Below are 19,404 nucleotides of genomic sequence, written 5' to 3'. Positions count from 1 at the left end.
TCACAGAAAACTTATGAGTCAAATAATCATAAAACATGCATTTCGTCAAATGATTGATCATAAAATTTGCAAATGAACCATTTTAATACTAGGAGTCAAACTTCAAGTGGCCTCCTAAATCATACCCAATATATAGTATAATATTTAAAAGTATGTGTATATATACATATGGCAATGATACAGGGCGTATTGGCCTAAGGCAAGCTCAAGAATGGCAAGGAAACATGCACTCCTTTTTCTAGCGATGGCTCTTCTGATGTTAGTGAACCCCGGGAATTGTGGACTTGCTATTTTAGCTAACTCTTCCTCTGGGCTGGTCTCTGATGGAGTTGGAGAGGTTCAGCAATCAGATTTTATTGTTTTTGAGCACTGGCCTTCATCAGATAGCTATAGCCAGACGATTGGATTCATGCCGTACACCACCACTGTGCCTGGAAATATTTTCCTTATCCTTGTGTTTGTTTCCTTGATGTTGTTTGCAGCCAAGCTCTTGTATGATGGGAGTGAGATTCTGGTGGAAGTTGTTAGTCCTAGAATTACTGGTGGAGTTTTTCTACCTCTGCTCGGCTCGCTTCTTGATGCTATTATCAGCTTTGGTAAGATTGATTTAAACCAAGATCTCTCTTGAAATTAATGACTTCTTTAGTCCAAGTTATAAGAACTACTTGTGTATCCATTCCATATCTGAACCCATTTGTTGATTCAAAATTTTCGGGAACCTTCTTCCTCTTGCTTCAGCAGATGCCATTTTCCTCACCTAATACCATTGAATTAAAGTTACCAATTAGTCAAACAAAAATGCAGAATATTCCAAAGCATCCACTATGCAATCTAAGTATTCTACACACGCTGATGGAATGGTTTGTTGTCGGCATTTTGAAGCATCCAGGCTATGTGGGAACACAGAAACTGCTCAAAATGATAAAGTGTCAGCTGGGATCGATTTGCTAACTGGATCAACTGCTATGCTTCTGATGTTGCTAGGGGGATCCTGCATCATGGATGGTAATTCACTCTCCTCTTTAATGACTTGAACCATTTCGATTTCAACAGTGATTGTTTCGAAATTTTGTTACCCTTGGTGCCGAATAATTTATGTTCCATTATTTCTATCTTCAGGTTCAGCTGTTGGTACTGACGTCAGAAATAGCTATACTGCAAGGATCATGGTCATATCTGTCATGCCATTCATAATAATCCAACTATCACAAATTCTTAACAGGACTTCACCGATTTGCTTAGTGGCCTTGATTTCACTCATTATCTCTGTTTCTATATTGCTTGCATATTGCCTCTATCAGGTATTTGTCCACTTGAACTCAAATTTTGCTGCTTATTGAAATATTCTTTATTTTCAATAACCAAACGCTTTCTTATGCTACCTTCTTCATAATTTTCAAATCAAATACTGTTGCAGGTCTTTCACCCTTCTATTTTGAAAAGAAGACTTGCTTATACAAACTTGCATATTATGCCGAGAACTGAAAAAAAATTGAAATGTTGTTCATTGGGGAGGCTCTTAACCGCTAATGGGGAACCTGATGTAGAAGTTATCAGAAGGTTATTTGCGATGATTGGTGAGAATTCAGATCAGTTGCTCTCGGCTAGTGAATTAAGAGCACTGATAACAGGAATCCAGATTAAAGACAAAGATTCAGCTATTAATGATGCTGTTGGAGAAGTAATGAGAGATTTTGATTCATGTGGGGATTCTAATATTAATATAGATGCCTTCATTAAAGGAATCTCAAGCTGGCTTGCTAAGGCTAAGCATTCAGCAATTTGTTCCAGTGACTATGATTTGAAGACAAGACTAGTTGTAGACCACTTCAATTTGGTATGTCATCAATGTCGTGTTATTCCCAGTTCCGTCCTTGATTGAATCCTCACTGTTAGTGTCGTAATATCTCTAAATTAATGTATTTGCAGGCAAAAAACAAAGAGCAAAAACTGCTGGGTGTTCAGAGTGATGAGGTTGCAAAGATCGAAAACCCCAAATGGAGTGTCTCTAAAGCAGTGCTAATGTTGCTTTTGGGGTCTCTGATAGCTGCTACATTTGCTGATCCTCTTGTCAATGCTGTTGGCAACTTCTCCACTGCTACAAACATTCCTTCTTTCCTGTTCTCATTTGCTGTTCTGCCTTTCGCTAGCTCCAGCGAGGCAGTGTCAGCTCTAATGTTTGCCAGCCAAAAGAAGTTGAGGATTACTTCTTTAACATTTTCAAAGGTTAGCTTAAGTTGATGTATAAGACTTCTTCATTGTTGCTTCTATATGTCTATGGTAACTGAGTGAGTTTTGGGTTACCGTCATGATGTTCAAATTCATAACTATATATGAATTGTTTGCTGCATGCAGATATATGGAGCAGTGAGCATGAACAAGCTCCTCTGCTTGTCAGTCTTCTTAGGCCTGCTTTATTTTCGCCATTTAACATGGAACTTCACATCCGAGGTGCTGATAATTCTCATTATTTGGAGCTTTCTTCCAAAGCAAATGAGATGACAGAAAGGAAAAATTGTAGCTTTGTCCACGTCAGATTCTCATTTATTTATTTATTCATTTTTTTATTCTTCCTGATGATCTCCCTATAAGAGAAATAGTACCTCCTAAATGGACTAAGCCACCACAAATGATAACATTCCCAATGTATGATGGTTTGCTTTTCCTAATAAAAAGATACAATGGTTTCCTTTCCTCTCCCACCCACTTCTGTCTCTTTTATATTTTTTTGAGGGTGTCATCACTACCTTAGGAACCTTCTTATCAAATACAATGTCCACCTAAAGGACTCAACTTAAAGGATGTTGAATTGCTTCAACAAGAAGTAAGGAGGGGGCACGTATATGTTCATGAAACTTGTAACATCCTACCTCAAGATATATGATGAAATTCCGTCTTAGGTTTAGCATGATCCCTAGCTATACAATGTTTTGAAACACTGGGCTTCATTAGATAGCTACTGCAACTATAAATGTGGATTCATGCCATGCACTGTCACTGTGTCGGGAAATATATTCATTATCCTTATGTATGGTTGCTTTATGTTCTTTGAAGCCAACTTTAAAAAAGACGAAATACAATAGTTCTCTTACAAGTTTCAGGGAAGTTCATAAAAAATTGTGGGGAAGGGTCCATGTGAGAGTGAGAGACCAACTTGAGAAAAGGCCTAGACAAATTTAGAAATGGCATATGTTGGCCCACCAAGCCTAAGTCATGTTAACATTTGGGCAGCTCTAGTTGTTTTCAACTTGCGCACATAATGCCATGGTCAACTTTATTGTTGTATGCTTTTCATTCTCATCGTAATTTATAAATAACTCAATTGCTCTTCCCTATTTTAGTTGTCCATATCAATGTCGGCTCTTTTTATTTTTTATTTTTTTAGGGTTAAATATATTTTTATTTTTTAACTTTTGTTGTGTTTTATACTTTATCCCAGTTCATTTAAAACTAACCACTTTACTATTCAAACTTATTAAAAGGTTAATGAACAACATCTTAAGGAAGGAATAAGGCTGAATGTAATAAATAAAAACATCTATTTTGTTAAAATTCAAAGTTGTCACAATTCGTAAGTGCTTGCGAAAATCACAAATAATCATGCAAAAAACACAAATAGTCTTTCAAATATTTCTCTAAAATAAAAAATTAAAATTGGTAATTATCATATTTTGAAAGTATTTGAGAAATTCCATTTTCAAGTTGTTCTAAGTTCGAACTAGAATTTAAATAAAATGCAAAAAAAAAAAAAAAAATCTATTTTATAATTTTGTAAAGGATTTGTAATTAAAGGTAAAGTGTTGGATTTTGAATGTAGATGACCAAATTGTAAAACATGTCAGATGTTGAGGAGATAAAATGTATTCAACTTTTTTTTTTCCTCTATTTTTCTTTCTTTGTTTCATTGTATAGAAACACAGCATTGTAACTTTGATATTGATACAATACAGAAAGCTTATTCAACCATTTCTTTTCTTTGCATTTTTATATGGTATTAGAGCCTCATTGCTCTTAGGCATCGCTTTGCCTTGTTCTTTTAAACCAAATGATGAAGGAAACTTTGTAAAAATCAACCAAGGGTGATGTTCCTTTCGATTCCTTAGACGCATTTCATCTTCATCACTTAATCATTCAGGAATTATGTTGCTTAGAAAACCATTGAATGGGGTAATTGTGGCACTTGAAGTTGTTCAGTGAGCATAGCTCTTGGTGCCAGAGACAAAACTAGTTTCGTTAATGGTCTGATCAAGAAGCGCCATCTAATGAAAAAAAATTCTCTAGAAAAGATGCCACGACAAGGTCTTGTCATGAATTCTCAACTCCATCAAACCTAATCTTACTAACATTATTATATGTACTAAATCTTCCACTGAAGTATGGTGTGATCTTAAGGAAAGATTTTCACAAAACAACACCCTAAGAATATTCCAAATCAAACGGGATATTGCTTCACATCACCAAGGGATGACATCCATTGCAACCTATTTCACTAAATTGAAAGTATTATGGGATGCATTAGCATCCTATAATGATTTGTCAATATACTCATGCAATGTCATTAAGAATCTCGAAGAGCATAAACAAAAAGGAAAAGTAATGCAATTTTTTATAAGTTTAAATTATTCTTACTCAACTGCTCCGATTGGAACTCACATAATTGGGTATTGATAATATTTTACTAAAATGATATTTTATTACATTATGTTATATTTTTCAACATAATAACAAACTTATTTATAATAAACTAATCATACCTACACTACGACTCCAATTCATATTAGACCAAAAGTCCAAATTAATATAAAAAAATAAAATAAGTAAATGACAATTCCTAATGGTTCTCAAATTCCTAAAATTCTTCTAATTTAATTTTAAATCGGATTACAATTTCAATAGCCTCCCTTAAGTCGACTTGTAAAGTGAATCACACCAAGCATCATTTTCAACTGCTCGAATGCATCCACCTTTAGTGGCTTTGTAAAAGATCTACAACTTGATCTTCTAATATACAAAACTCAAGTTTGATCTCGTCATTTTTCACAAGTTCCCTAATATAATGAAATTTGATACTTATATGTTTACTTCTATCAAGAAGCATCAGATTCTCTGTCAATGCAATAACAAACTTATTATCACAGAAATCTTTATAAGATCTTTTTGTACATGGTTCAATTCACTAAGCATCCTGCAAAGCTAAACGACTTGACATGTTGAGGAAGTAATTGCCATGTATTTAGAGGTGAACTAATCAATTGTTTTTTCATCGTTTATCAGATGAAAACAAAATTTATAACCTAATTCAACTATGCTAAGGTAACTTTTACCCGATTAAAAAGATTTTTTAGTAAAAGGTACGATATTATAGCGGTCTTAGGTGTCGTCCACTGGGATGGATTATTCTCAGTAATTAAGGTTTAAATGGGAGGAAAAGAAATGATCGTGATCGATCAAGTGAAATTGATTTGACAATTCATAGTGAAAAATCAAAATAACAATTATTTCTAATTGAGAAAAAGAATAAAATGTAAAATAGGAGAAAATTAATAAGGAAAAGAAATTCTCGGAGTTAGGAATTTCTATAAAACAATTTCTATAGTGAATAGTTGTTGAGATTTATTTTTCGTCAAGTTAGATTGAAAACCTAAAATTTTCATCGAAACCGATTTTAGATTTAGCTTTAAGTTTAGATCTAATTTCTCTTCAAATTAGGTTATTTAATCCAAGAGATCAATTTAAACCATATATGCAATTCATCTCAAATCATCTTCCAATGATTCATGCAATGCAACTATTCAATCTTATTAAATTTAGCTTTAAGAATTTAATGAATCTATCTAATTTGCAATGTAATAGTCATTCAAGATAATTTGAAAAGAAAAATCTTCAAAATTCAAGTAATCAATCAATTGGATCAAATTACCTTTACAATTAAAGTTCATTTCTCTAATTCACCATAGATCTTGCCTCTAGATCCTCCTTCATCCGAGAAAAATGAGATTTAGTTGTTCATGCTTTGAGATTTGGTCTCATAAGCCATGTTTGGCTAGTGAGAAAATGAGGGAAAATGAAAGAAAATATTGAATTCTATTAAGAGAAGGAGTTTCTAGAAAAATCTAAAATCAAAAGTATCAAAAAGTTTTTACATGAGAAATTCAAATTTCTATTTATAGGCATGGTCAAGACACTTGACATCATCTAAGAGGTCTTCCAAAACCTTCTTAATTCAATGAAATCTGGAAATTTAATATTTCGCATGAAATTTGAACATTTCTCATGAAATCTAGACATTTCGCATAAAATATTCACATTTCACATGATCACACGAAATTCTAAGGTGAGCGGCGGCAGCATGTTGAAACACCTTCTGGACCATTTCACATCAGTGTGCGAAATTTCCACATATTCACGCTAAATTTCCACATGAAATCCTCCTTAACCTGTAATACAAATCCCTCTTCTGGTCCATTTCGCACAGTCATGCGAAATTGCACCATGTAATTTTAAGCTCCTCCTTGATACTTTATTCATGTTAGACTGGTTATGTATTAACATGCAGCAATATTACAATATCATAGAGATTTCTCAAGAAACCAATGATAGTCACCTCTTCAAATTATTTAAAAATATTAATTCATGAAACAAGTTAAGAAAGTATATGATTAAAATTTATGATCTAACATTTTCAAGAGTCATATCTAATAGCACCACATGAGGTAATGTTGAATATATTAAACAAATCAAAGGAAAATATATTAAATGTAACTAAATCAAACGCATTTCATGAAATTCTTCTACACTTAGGAGATTAGAAAGAGCAGTGAAATTAATGTTCAACATATATAGACCTATTCATAAAGGTGTTAAAGACACAATATTAAAATGCCAAGGTTAAAGGAAAATATTTCCGAGCTAGTATGTTGAATAAATTAACAGTCACTGTCCCCAAACAATTGAAAACAGAGACACGGAAAGTACCAAAGTCTAGACAATACCACACACGCCACGCAGCATCAACAACGGTCATATTTGCTGATCATAAAGAGCCGTAAGTCCCTTTACCTCTCTCTTTCTAGAATCTAAACCCCCAGCCTACTACCATGAAATTCTCACTCTTCCTCTTCTTACTTCTCACCGTCACTCTCCCACTCCACTCCCTGGCGGCACAGTCCAAGGCCCAAAACGGCGTCGTCACGCTGGAGCTGTGGTGCGTAGCCAAGAACAACGCCGACAACCCCGCTCTCCAGACGGCTCTGGACTGGGCCTGCGGACCCGGCGGTGCCGACTGCTCCCCCATCCAACAAGGTGGACCTTGCTATGACTCCCAGGATCTGCAGAAAACGGCGTCGTTTGCCTTCAATGATTACTACTTGAAGCATGGCCTCTCTGATGATAGCTGTGGCTTTGACAACACTGCCGCTCTCACTTCTCTTAATCCCAGTCAGTTTCATCAAAACCACCGATACCCATTTCTTATTATGCTTTGGTTTTTCGGATCTTCGTTGATTTTCCTTTTATAATTTTGTTTTGGGTTTTCTGGTGGGTTTTTTTTTTTTTTTTTTCTTTCAGGTTTTGGTAATTGCAAGTTCCCATCCAGGTAATTGTTTGAAATTAGTTTAAGATTCTTCTATTGAGGATTTGCGGGTTGCCCTCTGCTTGGTTGCTGAGAAAACTGAAGAAAACGAAATAAATGATTGAAAGTTCTGTGCTTTTATTTACCTGGTGGGACTCTATATTGCATAGGCTCATTAGCATTTTTGGGTCCCAAATCATTAGAGATCTGGGATTAAAAAAGGCAGTTCCTTTTCTTTTCCTCAATTTTCTCAGCAACCATACTGTTTAGATTCTGGAAAAGCTAGATCCTTTGAGATGGGAGTTGAATTAGCTAGACATCTCATTGAAATTGAATAAGTCGGTTTCATGATGGTTTGCTCCTAAGAAAATTTTGGACATCTGAGCAATGATGGCAGAGTAGTAGTTCTGGGATTTCATCCAAGGGACATCACCATTGTTACAGATCAACAACTTCAATTTTCCATGATACACCCATAAAAAATACGGACTTTCATACGAGTAATGAGTAATGACTTCTCCACAGACATTTGCACTGAGGGATCCAATTTCCATTGAACATCCCATCCATAATCAATCATCTAAAACAGAGGACAGTGGCTTCCTAGGAATTTAATTAATTGTCTACTTCACATTTACATTGTCATATGCAAATTCTTCAATTGCATAGCCTACTGGTATTTCAACCATGAGAGTTGCATCTCTTTCTATGTTCTTATTTTCACTCTATTTTTGCACCACCATAAGACCATTGTAAATTGGTGATGCAGCTTTACGGTGAGCAATGGAAGCTTTGTTGGGTCAACGAACACAATGGGAATGGGACCTGCTAGTGCAGATTTGAGCGGCTGTAGTCGAATAGCTGGCAGATGGGTTCAGGCCTTAATCACAGTTCATTTGCTCATTGCAGTTATACTAATCCTTTGAGCAGACAACAGAGTGAGCTACCTTCTTTTATTCTAAGAAAATGGTAAAATTCATTTGTTCAGAGTATATATGTTAGGCATTTAATTTTGCTCCTCAAGAGTAGCATATTTAAATCAGGTTATCAGTGAAGAAAAGAGAGCAACTACTCTCTTTAATGTAACCTCTTCTTTTATGTAAGCTCTTTAGTGAAGCAAACAGAGTTTTTTGCTGAGATGTGTATTAGGAGTTTAGGATCTGCCACGATGAAGTTATGAATGAAGCAAAAACATTTTTTGTTGTTGAGAATCTGATCCATGAATTTAAAATCCATGAATTTCAATTATGTGGGTTTGGTGAAGCATTTTCAAGTATTCATATCTGTTTGATCTTTCTATAGCATTCAACAAAGTCATTCCATTTGAATTTTATAGCCCATTTGGTGCTCTGTGAAGCCCCCTGCATCCCTCTGTTCTTCCCCAAGAACCATACCAGGGGTTCCGTCCGCTGAGCCCATTGTATTGTTTTTTAGTTGGATTAGTTCAAGGGGCAGGGCATGTTTGGAAATCTAGAATAGAGAATGGAAATGAGAAATTGCCCCCCCCCCCCACTAGAATTTTGATTTCTGTTTTCTAAATGAGAAATCAAACACACCCTTCTCTGTGTTTTTTCTGTGCTACTAACATTAGAAGGATTTTCTTTTCTTGTACTTTGATTTCTTTCTTTTACTTTTCTATTTTGATTATTGAGGTCACTTCAAAGGCTCAAATCCTATGTTGGGTGAAATTTCCACCCAAAGACATACTAAAATCACAACAAAGAAGGGCAGATGAGAAGTTTGGAAGACACAAAGTAAAGGTCAAACTAAAGTTAGGATTATCATTTAGGTTTTGAATGAAATTTGCAGTGTGAACATAAGAAACACACATTGGAAAAGATCCAGCCTTCCAACCTAGAAAAAATCCCCACTAGTAAAGTCCCGGGCCGCCCTGGACAAGGCAGGTGTGTTCAATCAGTTGAAATGTTCAAGCCTGTGAAAAAGTGGGCACCTCTTAGAATATTGGTCCAATTTGTTGAATTAAATGATTATTTTACCCTAAATTTTTCCAATTTCTAATCCCACCTTATTCATAGGTTGGCATATACCCAGATCTTGCTAGCAAGTCAACCAATCTCTCTGCAGTGCTGTCAAGCATATATGAATCCTCTATGAAGTGAACAAAGCTGAAAAAGTGGGATCCAGAATGTGAAACCCCTAACCTTTCTCTGCATTATTGCCTTGTTTTCACATGCCTTTATCATTTAAAAATGAATTGGAATCCTTGATGCCGTATGTCTAAGTTGTCCCACTTGCATAACGAATCATCCATGATTTTTTTCAGCTACTTGTACTGATTTATGCCCAAAGTAAGAAGGAAAAAAAAAATTCTCTTTGTTATTAATGTTATATAATTGTTAAAGTTATACGCTATGATTAGTTTTATGTGAGGAAGAAAAGTAGAAGGAAAATAAAAAATATATATTATATTAATAAATTATTTTTATATAATTTTTGAAACATATTTCACTTATTTAATTCATATATATAAGATTTAAATAATTTTATATATATAAATTTTTTGTTAATTTTAATTATATTTGATTTGATTTTATATTTTATATAATAGAATCAAATATGGATTCTTCATATTATTTTCCTTTCCTTGGTAGTTTTTGAGAATCAAACTTAGTTTTAGGATATGATTGGTTCTGAAAATTTGAAGAAAGATGGGAATAAAAGAAAAAGGAAATGTATTAATTTAATTATATTTGATTTTTTTCTTTTATTTTTCTCAATGAAATCATACACAAGAAAATCATTTTTTTTTAACAATTTTTTAATTTGTTTAGTATTTTCCCAAACCAAATACGACCTTATACTTTTTTATAAAATTATTAAAGATGGTATTTATTTTTTAACTAAATAGAAAAAATCAAAATATTTAATTTTTTTTCTATTCAAATAAAAGTATCTTGTTGATATTAGCCAATATAAGTAAAGTAAATTTGTTATCAATAAATTTAGTTTAAATATATTGGTTGATGTCAATGAGTTACTTTTAGCTGAATAAAAAAAGTCAAAATATAAATCAAATATTTTGACTTTTTTTATTCTAACAAAAAATAAACATCATTGATAAGCATGTACAAAATTAGGTTAAAAACACACTAATTACAAAAGTAAGGTCAATGGCTGAAAAATTTAAAATTAGAAATTTTCTTGACAAGTGATACAACACCAAACATGTCCCCATCATGCTAGCAGCCATAGTTTTACCAAGTCACCCTTCAGACCAATAAATATTGTATTTAAATAATAATAACAATAACAATACATAATACATGATCTATTAATTGAAGTTTGAAAAATATACAAAACTTGTCTCACAAGCTAAACTCATACCCATCACCCCCAACCCATCTGGATTGGGATTAAGGCCATTAATCATGTATGCTTTTCATCTATGGAACATGTACTGAATCCAATCAAATAATCACTCCATGTATATGTAGTTTAATCAAACAAAATGCTTTTAAGTTTAATTTTACCCCATGATGATCATCGCCTCTCAACATCTTCTATACCATCTTCTGGGGCACCACAGGATTGAGTTGTCCTTGATGATCCCCTACTAAGCATCCTCCTGAATGAACTCAACCGAGAAGTCGATGCACCAGACTTAGCCGAGCATTGCGCCGCACCCTCTGATGTCCCTTCCGAGCATGCCAAGGACGATGAGTTAGTTCCATCTGAAGGAGGCGCGGGTGCGGGGGGAACAGTCCTGATCATGACCATAGCCTCACGGGGCTCGGGCTGCAGGCGGGGCTCAGCCTCCGTGCGGCAGATGGGGCACGTTGAGTGTGTGCCCAACCATTTATCTATGCACTCTGCATGGAAAGTGTGCTTGCAGTTGGGTAGAAGCCGGGCAATCTCTCCTTCCTCTAGGACACTCAAGCATACCGCACAGTCGGTCGTCCCACCCTCCTCCTGGGTATCATTCTCGCTGAACTTGAACATCGGTAGAGAGTCGATAACGGATTGATCCAGCCCGGTCTTGGGTGGCTCATCGGAGTGCACTCGGGAGAGAGTTATGCTGAGCAAGGCCGACCGCCGCCGCGCCCGCCGCCTCAGGACACATCTAGCGTAGATGTGAAGTGTGATAACAAGCGCGATCACCACCGATAATGAAACGATTGCAGTGAGCATGATCTTGCTGTTTAGATCAGACGAGCTTTTGTGAGAAGTAGTGTAGCTACCATTATCATCATCATCATCACTGCTCAACGGCGTACTGTATGGCATAGGAGGAAAAGGGAAACTCATGGCTTCTCTATGCCTTTGAGTTTGGCCCCTCTGGTTAACTGGGATGTCATGGAACAACTCTCTTATATTCTATATACATTTTTTTTTTCCTCCTCTTGTGTGTATCTGACTTGTAGCCTTGCTGTAATGGGTGGGAAATTGATGAAAATTGCCAAACAGCCTGCAACTTGTTTCAAACAGGTTGACTGTTGACTTCCATCTTTTTTTTCTACCTTCTTCCTCACCCATTTTTTCCATGTTAATTAATTTTTAAAATAAAGTTTTTTTTCCCCAAGTCCAGGGTTTTACAAGTAATTAAGGGTTGCAGTCCTTACTCCTTACAATCAGTGGGTCATCTTTGTTGCATTCAAAGACCAAGTCCTCTTAAATAATTTTTAAAAAATGAAAGGAGAAAAATTGTATAATGCAAAGTACAGGGAAGAAAAGGAAAATTTAGGATGATGATGTAAGGGGAAAGGAAATGAAAGTTAATTTATGATGGGAAAATTAAAGATGGAGTCCTCTTCTGGAGGGTATATAATAATTTCATTAATGACTTAGCGTATGGTCAATAGACTTTTTGGCAAGGGCATGTATTAAACACAAGTTGATGTTTGGGTTTTCATGGAAGATTGTTCCATGCTTGGTCTCTCTTGCCCGGTCGTCAAGTCTTCATTTTTCTTGTTCACACAACACCCCAACATAACCAAATCAGGAATTAACTCCTGGGGCTTGTGTTGGTATGAATACCAAAATGGAAGGTAATTTTGGTCATGTCATTTGAGTTAAATTTCTATTTTAAAGAAAAAATCAAACAACAAAATGTTTGAGAATTTGTTACCAACCTTAATCATTTTTACTACGTTTGGTTCATGGAAAATTCGAAGGAAAATGCAAGAGAGAAAGAAAAGTAGAAGAAAAATAAAATATAGATTAAAATTTGATAAATTGTTTTTATTTGTTACGTTAAATTCATTTAATTTGTTTTAAATCATCGATATAAAAATTAAATAATTTAAAAATATATAAGTTTTTAACTAGTTTTAATTATATTTTATTTGATATTTTTCATAAGACAATCAAATATAAAAAAATAAATAAAGATTTTTTTTTTCTTAATATTTTTCAACAACCAAACACAACTTTAAGTTTTATACATGTGACAAAAGTATTTAGTCCAAGGTAGAATAAAGTTTAAGAATTGTATTTAGTTGATTCTTATCACCAAAAGTTTAAATATTTTAGAATTCTTCATTTTTCAAAGACGTAAAGGAAAAAAATGTTCACAAAAATAATAAAAATAATTTATTAAATAAAAAATTCACGATGTAACCCTATGAACAAATGACATAAGAATTCATTATATTAATCAATTAAATTATTATTTTTTTTACTTCTATTATTATTATCATAAAGGAAGTGAATCGTGACATATCACTTATCCCTTGAGTCATAGTTTAAAAGGAGAAAAGAAAATAGGATGAAACATCCAAATCAAAAACGTAATCATACATTTATTCATTCACTAATTTCCAAATATTTGACCATTACATTTTATTGCCATTCAAAATAATAAAATTAAATAGAAACAAAAGGGAAAGAGGCCAGCAAAGCCTAGGCAGTTTCCATGGGCAAGTTTTTCAAACATGTTGATAGTAGGTGTGGCCTACAACCACAAGTCTTCCACTTGACTTAAGGAAAATAAAATTAAAAAAAAAATAGTGTGGGTTTTGGAGTCAACAATGAAGACTTTTGTACTTGAATAATGGCACATATTAATATATTATATATATTATGCTTATTCTTTACCCTTTTTGCCCTTTTTGTCTAGGCCATGACACCATTAGACTCCCACAGTTCACCTACGCCAAGGAAAAAAAACATTTCTACAAGAAGAAATTAAACGCAACCCAAATGCCTAATTCTTCTTTCTTTCTTTCTTTCTTTCTACATATATTTTGCCAACGTGGCACTCGTTTTAGAGTAGGTAATACATATTATCAAAAAATCAACTTACATTAGGTCAAAGAAATAATTAGTTGGAATTTTGAAGATGAGGAATACAGAAATTTAATGTCTTTATGACTTCGTGTTATGATGGTAGAAAAAAACAAATTTTTCTTTAATTTGAAGAAGGTTCTCTCGGTCAAACCAATAAAATCGCTTACATATTAAAATGAATTAAAGTGTTTGAACCGATCAATTTTAAATTTTTTTTTTTAACAATTTCAATTTTCTAAATATTAATTGAATTAGGCCTTTTTAATTCATAATTTTGTATTTTAAAAATCGATAATAAATTGAAAAAAACGAAAAATTATACATATAAACTTAAAATATACAATATTTATTGGGTATATTGTTCACTTAATGCATATTTTTTTCATAGTTAATGGTATCCAAATCATAACTACATAACTTTTTCTTTTACTATTGGACTATCATGAGTTGCAAAAAAATAGTTATTTATTTAGAAGGATTATAATAATATAATTCGAAAAGAGTTAAATAATGTGATTTAAAAGAATATATGATAGAACAATTTATTATAATGGTATTATTTAAGCTTTTTAGTTAGAATATTTTATTATAAGTGTTTTGGTTTTGACTCAAATGTTAAACCAAACCTAATTAAACTAAATGAAGTAGATAAGTTATTGTTATTAAATTGAATAAATTGAATAAAGTGAATAAAATAAAGGATAAGTAATTAAGACATTATATTTAGAGATTGTAGGTTAAAGGAATGAGTAATATAGTAATTTCATATAGTATTTTATTAAAAAAAAAATGACAAGTGTTTTTCTATTAAAAAAATTAAAAAGGAAATTCAATTAAAAGTTTTCTTTTAAAAATATGATTGCTAAAAATATTTTTTAGTTTTTACTTATAAAGTGATAAAATCTTGGTGAATTTTCAAAGCGTATGTGGTGGCATCCAAATAGGGCAACTTTTGTTTGTTAAGAATATTATATCATTTTCACTTAAAGCTCGTATTGTGAGTTTCATTGTCAACTTTAGGTTGTATCGAGGGTTAAAAATTTTGGGATATTTGGTTGAAATATTAGCGAAATATCTAATTCATTCAAATTCATTCAAAAAATTTGACAAAGGAAAATAGGTTGTGTAAAAAAAAAAAATCAGCGATTTATTTCTAATTCATTCAAAAATCATGAGTGGAAATAAATCTTCGATAGTTTTTTAAAATATTTATCCATGTTTTTTTAAAAATCCCCTCCAATGTTTTTTTAAATATTATTTTTTTTAAAATTTATCTTCTTCTTTTTTTATTGCCCTTTTATTTTATATTATCCTTTTATTTTTTATTATTTTTCAAATTTCTCTCATTAATCCTATTTTAAAAAATTATTATCACTTTACTTTTTTTTTTTTATCATTTTAATTTTAAATATTTTATTTTAAAATATTAAAAATATAAATTTATTCAAAATTTGCTAAAATATAAAAACTTATTGGAGTTCTAATATTTTATAAACTAAAATTAATTTGATAAGATAAATTTTTAATAATTTTAATTATTTATATAAATTAATGTTAATAACAAAAAGTTGTCACCATAAATTTCTATTAAAATTTTAGAAATTAAATCTCAAATAAAATATTTTATATAAATCCATTTAATTTTTTATTTAAAATGTAATAAAATATGTTTTAAGAAAAGCAGTTTTTAATTTTTAAAATAAATAAACATAAATATATTAAAGGAATTTAAGATAATTTTTCTAAAAAAACTTAATAAATATTATCTTTGATCATACTTATGCCAATTACACTTACAAAATAACTTTAACATATATATTCTTGCTTATTTTATCATTTTTTAAAGTTTTTCTGAGCATTTGTATGACTTTTAAATAATTTCCATATATTGATTTTTTATCAAAATATTCACCAATATTTCTGATATATCGTGAAATCCCCAACTATTGACATATTCATGTTTACTCGTATTTTCATCCTTAGTTGTATTTGGTCCCTGAAAAGTATAAAAGAAAAAAAATACTATGAAAAATGATTTCTTATATTTGGTTGTACTATGAAAAATATTAAAATAAAATAAAATTAAATTAAAATTAATTATAAATTTATATATATTTAAATTATTTAATTTTTATGTTGAAAATTTGAAATAAGTTTAAAGTAAATATAAAAATAATTTATTGACTTTAAATTTATTTTTATTTCATTTCATTTTTTGTTTCCTTCTATTTATCCTCTTTATTTTCTTCCCCTTACATTTTCCCTCAAATTTTTTTGAGAACCATAACCTTAATTATTTTTGTTTACTCACTATTTTAATTAAACTAATGGCTATTATATTACTTCATCTAGTGTGGTGTTTGGAGGTATAAGAATTGAGATATTGATCTATGTGTGTATTTGTGCGCTCATTTAAATGTTTTCTAGTTTTTTTTATTTTATTTTATTTTATGAAATGACTAAGTATATACTTAATTAGCATTTGTTAGAAAATCAAGGAAATAAGATCTTTTATTCTTAGTTTAATGAATCAAAATAAACCCAAAAACCTCATCTTATGTTAGTGTGATAAAGATAATCTTATGTAGATTATTTATGAAAATGCATCATTTTAGGCAACACTTTTTCGTTTTATACCAATATTGACACCTTGTATTGGTTCATAAACTTCAACCAAACTTTGATACCATATGTTAACGAATTAATGAATCAATATGAACCCACAAAACTTGCTTTATGTCAATGTGACAAAGATAACTTTATGTAGATTGTTAACGAATTTACATCATTTTAGGTATCACAATTTCTATTTGTATTGGTATTGACAACTTATATCTTTTCATTTGGCTTCTTTCTCCATTTATCCTTGTGAGGTTTCCATCATTTATGCAAACATTTATCTTAAGTTATTATGTTGCATGAGTTCTCAATTTTAAGAGAGTGATACACTAGTGATTGGATTGAGATTAGAAAAGACAATCAATCATTGTCCTAAGCATCCTTTAATCACTGTTTCCTTTTACTTGTAACAATCGGGGAAATCACACTCGGATGTTTACTTGTTTCTCTTCAAAATGATCATTAGATTAGATTAGAGGATGATTAATCATCTTTGTGATTGTTGTAATCCCTTAGATCTATATTTTCCTCCCCTTAAAGGAATTCTTTCTAGACTATTAGAGAAAACAATTGAATGCTTGGCATGAGATGATGATTGCTCTCTTTCTTAGTTCTAGTAGAATGATGACAATGTTTCCTAGAATGATTGATCATCCTCATGAGCATCCTTTGTATTAGCTTCAGTTCTCCCCCTTTTTTTAGTGAACATTTCTCCAAATTAGATAGGGATGTTAATCATTTTATGTTTCATGATTGATCATTTCTTACTAAACAATCGATCGTTAATGCTTTGGCTTGATCATGTAGTTTATTTCTCCAACTCCTAGGCATTTTAAGCTTAGTCCTCCTTGATTAACACTCAAAACTAATTAATTTTCATACCTAAAATAATGGTTTTATCATTCCTTTTAAGTTTTAGTGGATTCTCTTTAGCTTGAATATATGTTCCTCATTTTGGAACTAATATTTGTATTCAAGTAAAAAGTGGATTAAATGAGAGATAAAAGACTCAATTTAGACATCTTTTCAAGGAATCAAGGATTATAAGAGGTTTATGGAAGCAAAGATAGGAGATAAGAGAGAGACTTGAAGTTAAGTATAGCCAATGGAGGATGATTGAAACCATAGAGTCAGAAGGGATTTCAAAGGATTAAATCAACGTCACAAAAGTTGAAATTTAGGGAAGTTATTGTCTTCAATAAAAATTTTCAATTTAAGAACACCTAAAATTGGTTATTTCAATTTAGTGGAGACATGCCTGTTGGAGCTAATTTTTCTCCCCCTTCTTATTATTCTTTAGAGATATTTATATAGTTTTTACTGAAATCGCATGTAACTTTTACTAAACTCCCATGCCTTCAAGAATTTCAACTTAGCACACCTTAGAGGTGCACAATTCGGCCTTGTGTACCTAGAAGGTGCAGAATTTGCTTTTCTTTCCTCCTTAGACATTTTTACTTTTTGAAAACCCTCCATAAAGCTTTTGTTGCATCTTAGAACAACTTAAATCCTACAAATACTCACAAAAATTATCAAATACAAAGGACTAAGGCATTAACAACAAAAGCAAGCATTAGGTCAGTTTTGAGCATCTCAAACACGCTAAAATAGGCTCTTTAAAGTCATTAAAGTGTTGAGTTTGATTTCTCATCAATTACATATATAAGCAAGAGGGCTCCCAACTACGCTATGTGCACGATACCATGTATGGAACTAAGGTTCCACATGCCATTCCTTACTTTAAACTATCAGGTGAACCTTTCATCCATATGAACACATTTAAGTGAATCTGATTTGCAAAGCTAGCTAGTATACACACAACTTCACATATGGGTGCCCATGCAAGTTCTTATCGCAAGGCCAAATTTGTTTTTCAAATGTTGTGAATCTTTGCCAAATCTCCTCATTTCGTTCTCATATCATTTCCTAAAGGAAAGACGTGGCCTATTAGAGTTGAGAATGAAATAGCATACTCAACTCTAATAAGCCCCATCTTCCCTTCAGGAAACGATATGAGAATGAAATAAGGAGATTTGGAAAAGATTCACAACATCTAAAAACCAAATTTGGCCTTACAATCAGGACTTGCACAGGTACCCATATATACGTAGTAAACTAAGGATTTTTCATATGCAGCCACTCATGCACAAGTACAGTTTTTTTTTTTTGGTTTTTGTTAAGGCCCATCATGGTTTTTGAGTGTTTTCTCAACCATGAGTGCTCAAGTGTCTCGTTTCTAGATGAGTAGTAAGGATGGTGGAAGATTCAAATGAAGAGTAGCTGGAGAGGGGTAACTTGTTCTCATGGTTCTTTTTAATTAGTTTCAGGTTTTACAGTACTTAGAATTATGTTCTCCATATAGTTCATCCTTGATGAAATATAGTGGATGCTTACTGGGGTTCCTTTGATGCCTGTGTAAAACTTTTTCATTGCCCAACTTGGTTTGATCCACTGTGATTGCATTCAGAGAGAATCTACAAGATCAATGGTTACATCCCAATAACAATAAACAGAATGCTCCATGATGTATTGTTTGCATGTTAGGAATCTAGAAACCAACTTTGAATCAAAGTTCCAAATCTGAAAAGGTCTTAGATAAAAATAGCCAAGTGTGTTCATTCCAAAGGATGATAACCCGAACGCTATAAGTAGTGATGATACATTCTTTGGTATTTCTTGATCATAATCACGACATATATACTTAAACTTTATTATTATACAACAGTGAAGTTTGATCACACCTGTCTGAAACTCTATGAACCTTTCATTGCACCTGTTGGCTGACTTTATTGTTGAAATTAAGAAAGAAATATAATTAGGATCTTTTGAATCTCCCTCAACCTTTATAGACTTTGTAGATTTGATAGTGTGCTTTGAATCACACTCAATTAAGAACAGTATCTTGGTTAGTGACAAGAGACCACTGTACAGCATTCTTTTACATCCCCTTTCGAAACCAATTTTCAAAA

General features: G+C 32.1%; 3 protein-coding genes across 4 annotated transcripts; 2 read left to right on the top strand and 1 right to left on the bottom strand.

Moving 5' to 3' along the window:
- The first annotated feature begins 244 nt into the window (after nucleotides 1-244).
- LOC100245468 (sodium/calcium exchanger NCL-like) lies at nucleotides 245-2,502 on the top strand. The gene is made up of 6 exons (XM_019223352.2): nucleotides 245-596; nucleotides 883-1,005; nucleotides 1,120-1,301; nucleotides 1,418-1,837; nucleotides 1,930-2,226; nucleotides 2,356-2,502. Exons 1-6 carry the CDS (start codon nucleotides 245-247, stop codon nucleotides 2,500-2,502), a joined length of 1,521 nt encoding a protein of 506 aa, XP_019078897.2.
- Nucleotides 2,503-6,988: 4,486 nt separating this feature from the next.
- On the top strand, nucleotides 6,989-9,853 carry LOC100267784 (PLASMODESMATA CALLOSE-BINDING PROTEIN 5). 2 transcript variants are annotated; one of them, XM_019223257.2, is made up of 4 exons: nucleotides 7,008-7,437; nucleotides 7,567-7,594; nucleotides 8,340-8,539; nucleotides 9,607-9,853. In XM_019223257.2, exons 1-3 carry the CDS (start codon nucleotides 7,098-7,100, stop codon nucleotides 8,494-8,496), a joined length of 525 nt encoding a protein of 174 aa, XP_019078802.1. In that variant the 5' UTR covers nucleotides 7,008-7,097; the 3' UTR covers nucleotides 8,497-8,539; nucleotides 9,607-9,853. The 2 variants fall into 2 exon arrangements, with proteins under 2 accessions (XP_002279275.1, XP_019078802.1); XM_002279239.4 differs by lacking the exon at nucleotides 9,607-9,853 and having other exon boundaries at nucleotides 6,989-7,437; nucleotides 8,340-8,781.
- Nucleotides 9,854-10,799: 946 nt separating this feature from the next.
- Nucleotides 10,800-12,053, bottom strand: LOC100248798 (RING-H2 finger protein ATL40). Its single transcript, XM_002279260.4, has one exon. The coding sequence runs from the start codon at nucleotides 11,834-11,836 to the stop codon at nucleotides 11,072-11,074; it is 765 nt and encodes a 254-aa protein (XP_002279296.2). The 5' UTR covers nucleotides 11,837-12,053; the 3' UTR covers nucleotides 10,800-11,071.
- Nucleotides 12,054-19,404: the final 7,351 nt, after the last annotated feature.

This window comes from Vitis vinifera, chromosome 12 (assembly GCF_030704535.1).
Source record: "Vitis vinifera cultivar Pinot Noir 40024 chromosome 12, ASM3070453v1".
NCBI lineage: Eukaryota > Viridiplantae > Streptophyta > Magnoliopsida > Vitales > Vitaceae > Vitis > Vitis vinifera.
The sequence above is the reverse complement of the archived record's forward strand: the minus strand, read 5'-3'. Positions and strand labels throughout refer to the sequence as shown.

What these genes read in the sequence shown, in the direction of transcription:
- LOC100245468 (XM_019223352.2), top strand. Translation starts at nt 245, where the DNA reads ATGGCTCTTCTGATGTTAGTGAACCCCGGGAATTGTGGACTTGCTATT. An exon ending in TTGCATATTGCCTCTATCAG is followed by an intron (nt 1,302 to 1,417) that starts GTATTTGTCCAC and finishes ATACTGTTGCAG; the next exon opens with GTCTTTCACCCTTCTATTTT. An exon ending in CTTCTTTAACATTTTCAAAG is followed by an intron (nt 2,227 to 2,355) that starts GTTAGCTTAAGT and finishes TGCTGCATGCAG; the next exon opens with ATATATGGAGCAGTGAGCAT.
- LOC100267784 (XM_019223257.2), top strand. Translation starts at nt 7,098, where the DNA reads ATGAAATTCTCACTCTTCCTCTTCTTACTTCTCACCGTCACTCTCCCA. An exon ending in TCTCACTTCTCTTAATCCCA is followed by an intron (nt 7,438 to 7,566) that starts GTCAGTTTCATC and finishes TTTTTCTTTCAG; the next exon opens with GTTTTGGTAATTGCAAGTTC. An exon ending in AATTGCAAGTTCCCATCCAG is followed by an intron (nt 7,595 to 8,339) that starts GTAATTGTTTGA and finishes TTGGTGATGCAG; the next exon opens with CTTTACGGTGAGCAATGGAA.
- LOC100248798 (XM_002279260.4), bottom strand. Translation starts at nt 11,836, where the DNA reads ATGAGTTTCCCTTTTCCTCCTATGCCATACAGTACGCCGTTGAGCAGT.